Consider the following 10,120-nt stretch of genomic DNA (forward strand, 5'->3'; position numbering starts at 1 on the left):
TGTTCAGATTTCAGTGTAGATTTTTGTATATGGTAAACACATGATATAAGAATATATTCAGTACTATGTTTTGACACATCTATGATTTGGGTAACATTTAATTTCATCAGGAAATAAAACTTCCAAAAAAAAAAATACAAAAATCTTTTATCTTGTAAGATTCATATTTACACAGATTTTCTTAGCAAATTCTATCTTACCAAAATGACCTACAATGTGTATAAACCATATGATCCAATCCAGTCCTAAATCTAAATGTGAGAAACTGTGATTCCGCCTTTTTCTTTGAAAGCACATACAGGATGAAGAAACAAACATAGGCTACACAAGTTTAAAGTGTGTTTGTGATCAGGAAGTGGGCTTGAAACGGTGCCCATAATTGGAGTCAGCACACCAGCAGTATGCAATTTGTATCTGTCCTAAATCACATTGTTAGACACTGACAAGCAAATGTTAAGAATGTGCCGAGTCATTTATCCTCCTTCCCTGCGTCCCTCTTTCTGTTCATGTTCATTGAGTCATCCATACACTCTCTCTATCCAACATGCTCACAGTCAGGGGCGTAAATTTCATCTAACAGTTGTGGGGGACAATAAACATAAAATTTCTCAAGAGCAATTTTTGAAGGGGACACAAATGATACAGCAAAAATTGTACTCGAAAGGATATGTATACACAGAGGAAAGCCTTACTACTATTAGTGCAGCAGGGAGACCGTGCCAAATAGACAGCGCTCGTGTCCGTTGTAGACATTACTATCCGTCACAGTGTTGCCAAGTCCGCGGTTTTCCCGCGGGTTGTTTTTCATGTCCGTGGGTTGAAGCGACCCCAATAACGTGTATTTTAGTCTCCGGGACACAATTTTTTACCGGGGGACCCCCTCGAAACGCGGTTGGTTTGGGCTAGTTTTGAGTAGCAACTGGGCGGGTTTTGTTGTGAAAACCTGGCAACCCTTTCTGTCAAGCAGGTAACGTTATTATTGCTAACATAGCGGACTCATCGAAAAATACATTTGCATCGTCTGTATTAAAGAGAAAATAATCACTTCATGCTATGTTTAAGTGAATAAAATAGCCTTGACAGCCTTGCTTACTGGAGATCCACAACTATTGACTTTGTTCCCTCTCACTGGACTCGTGTGTGTGTGTGTGTAGGTGAAAGTAGGCATTTGGACCAAAGCACTGTGAGGTAAAGGAGGGGGAAACTCAAAATGTTTCTAAACATAAAATGCATTTTTGCCCCGTTTGTGTTGTTTTGCTACTTACACAATTATTTCAAGTATAAAACATTGTTATTTACAATACACAGACTGGTTTTTAATCATATTTTTTAGGGGGGACAACCCTCAGATTGACCGGACAACCCGGGATTTCCGCCTATGCTCACAGTAGTCCACAGTCATTCATTTAATCCCACCATTCATATCAAGATGAAGTAAAAGTGAATTTTTTTGGCCACACACGTTACAGAACTCCCTCAGTCTCAGTCCGTGCGGTGGATTTCTGCCGTGTTTTGTGTCTCCACAGCAGCAGAGCCAGAATCAGCAGCAGTATGAGTCCCACCACACCCCCAATAATGCCCAGCTTCAGCGCAAGTCCAGAGTCGGAATTTTGGGGTTCAAATGTGGCACACGACTGGTCATCCTCTGCACTGACGCCGGCTTTATTTACAGCTTCTACACATACATGCGCTCCAGCCTCAACATCCTCCAATGCTGCCGTCCTCTTGCTTTCCTCCACCTGTATCTTCCTATCCATCACTTTGCCATTCCCTCTCACCCAGACAATGTAGTGGGTGACAGTGGAGGTGGGAGCACACCAGTGCACCACAACCCCTTTGCCATCCTGTTGAAACGGATACAAGAGGCGCGGTGGACTCGGGGGAGTGAAACTATCGCTCAACCCCGGGCAGCGGCAGCCTGTGACTTTTGCAAGCTCCTGGCAGGTTTGCAGTTGCTCCACACACAGGTCATAGTTGCATTTGGTATCTGGGCCTTCAGAGTTAGTGGTGGATGAGCCTGGAGACTCAGTGGTGTAGTCTTCATAGTAATCACTCTCTCTGGGAGGGTATAAATGGGTTCGAGTGGCATTCTGAGATGATGATGATGCTGATGACACAAAGGAGAGGTCCAGAAATTTGATGAGGAGGAGAAGGATGACAGGACGTCCACACCCCAACATGACTCCTGCTAAAAAAATACAAAAGCAAAAGAAGTCAGTCACTTACATCACAGTTATGAATGGAGTTTCAGATCAGAGGAGTCAACTCATTCCTCGGGTGGATGAAATAGATCAATCATTCAATTATCTTTAACTGATTTCATTAACAGTTCTTGACTTATGAACTACAGTTCATGAATGTACAGTAAAATATTTTCTGATTGCATCAGATTTTATCAATGCGCTAAATGCTTTTTTTTAAATGGAATACAATGTAGCTTCAGATTCTAATAAAATGATTCATGACTCATTACTTGGGTGCTTGAAAAATCTTTAACTGATTTAATTAACAAATTTTATTAGCCATTCTTGACTTATGGGTGTACAGTAAAATATATATTCTTTTGGCTAAATAAAATTTAGCTTAATGTTAACACTTTTAAAAATGTTAAATAAAAATGTTAAAGATTGAAACACTGCATTTAATTCAAATCGAGCAGAAATAACTCCTCAGTGTAACAATTGCCCGTTACTACTTGTTACAGTGATTTGTGTGTCTATATTAGTGTTTTAGGTCGAGGTCTTTGTTCTATCAGCAAAGATTGTACTTTAAATGACCCTGTTACAGATACTGACAATGAATCATTGATAGTGATTGACAGTTCATGAATGTACAGTAAAATATTTTCTGATTGCATCAGATTTTATCAATGCGCTAAATGCTTTTTTTTAAATGGAATACAATGTAGCTTCAGATTCTAATAAAATGATTCATAACTCATTACTTGGGTGCTTGAAAAATCTTTAACTGATTTCATTAACAAATTTTATTAGCCATTCTTGACTTATGGGTGTACAGTAAAATATATATTCTTTTGGCTGAATAAAATTTAGCTTAATGTTAACACTTTTAAAAATGTTAAATAAAAATGTTAAAGATTGAAACACTGCATTTAATTCAAATCGAGCAGAAATAACTCCTCAGTGTAACAATTGCCCGTTACTACTTGTTACAGTGATTTGTGTGTCTATATTAGTGTTTTAGGTCGAGGTCTTTGTTCTATCAGCAAAGATTGTACTTTAAATGACCCTGTTACAGATACTGACAATGAATCATTGATAGTGATTGACTACAAATGTCAACCTGACTGTATTAGGCTGCATCAAGTACTTTTAGCGATCAAGCAGAATTTCCAGAATTGAAAAAACAGAAAGAATAATCACCACTGAACTGGCTAAGGAATCGATGATAAGTAACCAGCCAGTGGAGCTTCAGAACCTGCTTCATATTTCTCAAGTGGCATTCTAGAGCTTCAGTGCAGATTATCTCCAGAAAACAATTTACATTTAGCAGAGTGAATACAAACAATCCAGTCGTCCAAATCACTCTATTGCAAAACCCACCAGTTAGCAAACGTCTACACATATGTGAGTGAGTGTGTGTGTGTACCATGCAGTGTCAGGATATTAGGCTGCATCAAGTACTTTTAGAGATCAAGCAGAATTTCCAGAATTGAAAAAACAGAAAGAATAATCACCACTGAACTGGCTAAGGAATCAATGATAAGTAACCAGCCAGTGGAGCTTCAGAACCTGCTTCATATTTCTCAAGTGGCATTCTAGAGCTTCAGTGCAGATTATCTCCAGAAAACAATTTACATTTAGCAGAGTGAATACAAACAATCCAGTCGTCCAAATCACTCTATTGCAAAACCCACCAGTTAGCAAACGTCTACACATATGTGAGTGAGTGTGTGTGTGTACCATGCAGTGTCAGGCGCCCTTGGTTAAAATATCGATTAACATTCTTTGGCATGGATAAACTTCAGAGGTAAGAGTTTTGGAGAGAAAAACACCAGAGAGCCATGTGATAAAGGAATGCAGGTTTTCAGGGTATTTTGATAAGTAAGTAAAAGGCTTTTGTATTGAGCCTGTCTGTTTTTTTGTGACAGAACTAAAGTTGTAAGGTTAGCGTATTGAATAAAGAACTCAAACAAAAAAACTCTAAATTCTTACCTATTTAATCGATAGTCCAGGAAGTATTATCTAACAATCTTAAAATCTGACAATATTTTTCTGGTATCCTCTTTCCTTTGCTCTCATTCCCTTGCAACAGCAACACTCTCTAACTCCCCAACAATCACCTCCTTTTTCTTCCTAACCCCATCCCCCTCTCTCCCTCTTTCTCTCATCGCTCCACCTTTTCTCATTTAATAGGCTTTCTGGCCAAGAGAATGTGTGTGGAATATGTGCACATGCCTCTAATGAATCACAGCGATTACAGCTACATGAGCAGGTCAGAAACCTGACGTGACACACACATGCACACACTCATTCAGAGCTCCTGAGTTCATGTTGAGCAACTGACTTCCATTAATGCAAAGAGATAGTATTTCATACACAACTGCACTTCAATCTATCTGCTGGAAACACATTCTTATGGTCCTACAGCAGCACAAAACATGTTTTTGGTAAACATCCACTTACATTGAACACAGCACAGTCGTAGTCTTGCTGTGGCATGCAGGTAAGATAGCGAACAAGAGGGTTTTTATTTCACGGAGAGATTTGGAGACTGCTTGTCAGCATATGATTCACGCTTCAGTGAAAAGCTTCACATGATATTCATTCAAATGAAAATCTCAGTTTATATTAACTAGAATTGTGGATTTGCTGTTCCACTGAAAAGATTTATTATATCCCGGAAACAGGTGTGTGTTTGTGTGTGCGTGTGTGTATGACAAAGATTGGTTTTAGTGCAGCTGCTCTGACCACAGAGGAAAGTCTGTTTTTTTCATACTATGAATGACAGAAAGAGTCAAAGTTCACATCATTCATAAATTTACGCACAGTCACACACTTCCGTGCACCCACCTTAACACTTACACACGTATGAACACTTAGAAACACTGTCATACAGCACTGTGGTCAAGGTTATTTCGCCATAATATACTTTTTGTGTTGAGTCATAGTCTCAATCGTGAAAAAGGTTCAGCAGACAGACTGACTTCAGACAGACAGCCCTTAAAATACAGATGACTCAGGTTCACCATAAGTGCCTGAAGGTAAAGACACACATACATTTCTATGTCATTATATGACAATAGTGCTATTAACAGATCATCTGCTGTCAGGAGTTTTGTGTAGCTCCAGAGGAAGAGTGTTTTAGAAACACCGGACAGATGATACATTGACACACACAATCCCCAGTGGAGTTTTGAGGTATTAAATGTAATGACATATTTACATTACAAATCCATTTGTATTCTTTTAGGGAGGATTTTCCTCTTTTTCAAGGGTCAAACTACAGTTAGGAAACTGAGAGATTTCTTCTGTCATCTATGACTAATCTTGATCACAGGATGCAAGCCTCTTACGAGTATGAGCTTGAAGTATACATATTAAAAACATCTGATGGTGCAACAGTGTTTTGTTACAAAGCCTACTGATGTAGGAGAATCAGGGGGGCTACAGAGGTCTCAACTCAAGCTCTAAATTCCTCCTTGACTTAGTTATAAAATTAAAGGAATGCTGAAGCTCCCTCAGAACTACAATGTGTAAACCGAGTATCAAGGATCCCTGCAGTCAAACATGTCCTATTCTTCTCTATACCCTGGTTAAGTCCACACATGCACAACAAGACAAACAACCACAGCATAACCAATTCTGATCCCTATTCTCAGCTCGGAAAAATAATATAAAATACAAAGTCTCATTCCATTTTTGTACATGAAAGTGCTGTTGATGGCATTCACAGATCAGTCTTCATAAATACTAAAAATACATGTTTTTAATAATGAACATGTGTTTTCCAGAGAGAATCGATCATTTGGGAATATATTTCTGTGGGAAAGCTGCACATATGGGCATCTAGATACAGAGGGAGTCAACAGAGGGGGGAAAACATGTCAAAATATTACACACTAAAGTACCACAAGTCTTTTTATTTTTCAATTTCAAGGCCTGTGGTTGTTTTTTGTATGACTCATAAGTACGTTTACATACACAGTTTACATACTACAGTCTTCATCTGTCTGTCCAAGCAGGCTACATGACAACATGCATAGTCAAATAGTTGAATGCAGCACGAATACAGGACAATTGTATTAAAGAAAAAGTTCACCTAAAAATAAAAAAATAAAAATTTACTCACCTTCATGCCATCCAAGATGAGTAGATGAGTTTGTTTCTTCATTGGAACAGAAATTTAGCATTACATCACTTGTTTACCATCAGAATGGAGGCTGGAGGAAGCATTATTATGGATTATGGATATAATATTTTGGCCAGAAGCAAAGGTTTAAAGTTAAAATGCCTTGATAATGGATTTGTTTCTTACAAACACACTGCTTTTCAATTCACAAGATGTAAATGGTTGGACTGGAGTCATGTGGGTTACTTGTGGATTAGTGTGATGATATTATCAGCTGGATAAACACTCATTCTGACATCACCCACTCACTGCAGAGGATCCATTAGTGTAATGGGAAGTGATTTCATGTCAAATCTGTTCCGATGAAGAAACAAACTCATCTACATCTTGGATGACCTGAGGCTGAGTACATTTTTCATTTTTGTTTTTAACATTTAGAAATGCTGCAGTCTGGATGAAGACAAGCTATACAAGCTGCGTATATGACTTTCTTCTTTCAGACAAATACAATTGGAGCTATATTAAAAAGTGTCCTGGTTCTTCCAAGCTTTATAATGGCAGTGAATGGTGGCCGAGATTTTGAAGCGAAATAAAGTTCATCCATCTATCATAAAATGTACTCCACATGTCTCCAGGAGGTTAATATAGGCCTTCTGAAGTGAATCGATGCGTTTGTGTAAAAAATATCCATATTTAAAACTTTATAAACCGTAATCTCTAGCTTCTGCTAACTGTTGTATGTGCATGGCAATCCAATGAGTGGCAATCCAGCGGATGACGCAGGACATAGGCATAGTGTAAGCTCTGGTGAGAAGTGACGAAAGCAGAAGAACAGAGGAGAGAGCAAAACAAAACACCTGTCAATTAGAAGTACAAAACGAGGATTTGTAAAGAAAAATGTGGAAGGATTTCGATATAAGCCAACAGGAGACTGGTTTTCCTTTGCTGTAAACAAAACTTGGTTCTCGCGAGACTAGCATATTCTCACCGGAGTTTACGCTACGCCTGCATCATCCACTGGAACGCCACTCTCTCTTGAACAAACGTACAACAGTTAGCAGAAGCTAGAGATTACGGTTTATAGTTTTAAATATGGATATTTGTCTTACACAAACTCATTGTTTCGCTTCAGAAGGCCTTTATTAACCCCCGGAGCCGTGTGGAGCACTTTTTATGATGCATGGATGAACTTTATTTCGCTTCAAAATCTCGGCCACCATTCACTGCCAATTATAAAGCTAGGAAGAACAAGGACATTTTTTAAATATATATCTCTGATTGTATTAGTCTGAAAGAAGAAAGTCATATACACCTAGGATGGCTTGGGGGTGAGTAAATCATGGGGTAATTTTCATTTTTGGGTGAACTATCCCTTTAAAGTCAAAACTAGTAAGTTTTTTTTTTTTGGACCGATATCTGGCAGCAAATTAGCATCTGAAGAGAAGCTGTTTCCCATGTGAACAGCACCTGCACTACCTTCAACCTTTAACCCCTAGGGGTTAAAAACCTTGTGACGTATACTCTCATTCAGACTATTCAAAGTCTTCCTGCTTACAAGGAGCAATTCATAATGGCTAAATCCTGTATCCACCATTTTCATAGTCTTTTCCTTCAGGTCTGTTTTTTTTTTCTTACTCTGTCTGTGCTTAAAGAGCAGTGAAGCATGGTTGAGATTGACTGAACTGGGTCTGTGAGCTGTGTGTGTGCCAGCATGTGTTTGCACTTGCTAAACAGACTGAAATATCTCTTGATTATCACTTCAGTCAAACGACGGCGGTTGTCTATTTTTTATAATTAGCCTCTCCTGACTCATATTCCCTTAAGACTCAATGCATTGATAAGAACATTAGATCATTTCTGCTCGGTGCAGCTTGTGTTTGGTGTGTGGTGAAACCTGTTCCAGTCAAACAGCAGCTGTTAGAATCTGTAGAGTTCGATTGTCTTATCTAGTATTCTGTATCATCCTCAATGGTTTCCTTTCAATCCCTATCGTTCTGCATTTGGCTCCTTTGATGATAATCTGAATGAGAAAATCCTTGTTGACAATGTAATATGTGTCCCTCCACAGACAGCTGTGTTGATAGTGAGGTCATAAACAATTACTTTTGTTTCTATTTTGTTAGCATTAAAATTGTGAAATTACACTGTGTACTGTAGCTAGAATTAGCAGCATTGTGTAGCGAATCAGCTCATGGGGAAATATGAATAATTAATCATAACTAGTTATACATTAATGCTAAGTATTTCACTTTGGTGAATCCAAGAAAACTTTTTTGAGGTCAAAATGTGCATCTTTAATTGCCAGTGGTTTTTACATGACTAGACATAGGAAATGTCTACTAAGAGCAGTAAATAGCACTAACCTAATGCATACTCTTCATGACCTGCGGAAATTAGCCTGTCTGCCAGCCCCTTAATAGAGTCTGGACATGCTTGTGATTTTATCAGATTACAGTTTCTATGCTGTTAACTTTCAGGAATTATATTGCTCAATTCACTGACTGTGTTACACTTGTGCAATTATGTTACACAGCCACATCCTCTAATTTGTGTTGAAGCAAGTATGTAGCCTTTTGAGCAAACACAATCCAGCCAAGTGGCCTTGAAACAAGAATGTTGCATAGTTTAAGTAATGACCAGCTAACGGATTGCCATTATTGCAAAATCAACCCGATTAGGTTTCTGATGTGAAATGGGGGTACAAAACGAAACAGCCTAACAAAAAGATGATCACTGCACAAGTATTACAGTTAAAACTGAACTCCTCTGAAATGAAGTCATTTTCACTACAGTCAATAACTGAGATACAAGATGCTGTCAGTGTAATAGACCGCAACAGTGCCCACCCAATTTTTCAGTGGCTTTGGTTCTGGAAGTATTTTTCCCATAAGGATTTTTTTTTAAAGTCTTTGTATTAAGAGTTAAAGGTGGAGTATATAATATTGACAGTTGGCGGTTGAAGTGAATACTGCAGTCCAAATTCAAAATATTGTTTCTCCCGCCCCCTCCTCCTCAGACGTGACGCTCCAGCGAGTTGTCAGACTGAGGACACGCAATGGAATGAGCGCAATTGACAATGGAAGGCGGCGAGTCTTACACTGTGAGTTGATGAGTTGATTTATCCTTGTTTTAATATGCCTCTGGTCATAGAGGATTTTAGATTGATGCCGAGGCTTTTAAGGTCGGGTAGAATCTGAATTCTGACCAAGTTCGTTTGCTGGCTTCCATGGCTGCGATACACTGTTTTCTGCTCTCTGGCAACCCGGCACCCAGGGCCGTAGCTGACGTATGCGGGGCCCCAGTACAGGTTGTACCCATGGGCCCTATTTGAAATTGTATAAGTACAAATAAATAAACAGAACAAAGATACAAATTAAACAATGCTTTTTTTTTCAGGTTTGTCAGTGTTCAGGTACAGAAATTGGATAAAAAAAAAGTAAAATAGCATTGCATATTCTTCACTGTATAAATTAAATTAAATTAATCCTTGTTAAAGCTACAAAAGTTATTCAAGTTATTCAGGAGCAGTTAGTGATTCTCTCTCTCTCTTTTTCTTGGATTAACATTGACAGCAGCTAGTAAATTAGGCACAGTCACTTTAAGACATGGATCCAGTATAATGATACACATATTTCTCAAGTGTTTATGTTCTCTTAAGACAGGGTAGGCAAGTTCGGTCCTAGAGAGCCGCAGTCCTGCAGAGTTCAGCTCCAACCCTGAAAAAAAAAACTCACCTGCCTATAGCCTTAGTAATCCTGAAGACATTGATTAGCTTGTTCAGGTGTGTTTGATTAGGGTTGGAGCTGAA

The 10,120-nt window shown here is 38.6% G+C and overlaps 1 protein-coding gene across 1 annotated transcript; it reads right to left on the reverse strand.

Moving 5' to 3' along the window:
* Positions 1-1,312: 1,312 nt before the first annotated feature.
* On the reverse strand, positions 1,313-4,282 carry LOC107710567 (leucine-rich repeat neuronal protein 4-like). The gene is made up of 2 exons (XM_016515373.1): positions 4,176-4,282; positions 1,313-2,188 (listed from the first exon to the last, which is right to left on the reverse strand). Exon 2 carries the CDS (start codon positions 2,178-2,180, stop codon positions 1,464-1,466), a length of 717 nt encoding a protein of 238 aa, XP_016370859.1. The 5' UTR covers positions 2,181-2,188; positions 4,176-4,282; the 3' UTR covers positions 1,313-1,463.
* Positions 4,283-10,120: the final 5,838 nt, after the last annotated feature.

Source organism: Sinocyclocheilus rhinocerous, unplaced genomic scaffold, assembly GCF_001515625.1.
Source record: "Sinocyclocheilus rhinocerous isolate Xijiao unplaced genomic scaffold, SAMN03320098_v1.1 scaffold1619, whole genome shotgun sequence".
In the NCBI taxonomy this organism is placed as follows: Eukaryota; Metazoa; Chordata; class Actinopteri; order Cypriniformes; family Cyprinidae; genus Sinocyclocheilus; species Sinocyclocheilus rhinocerous.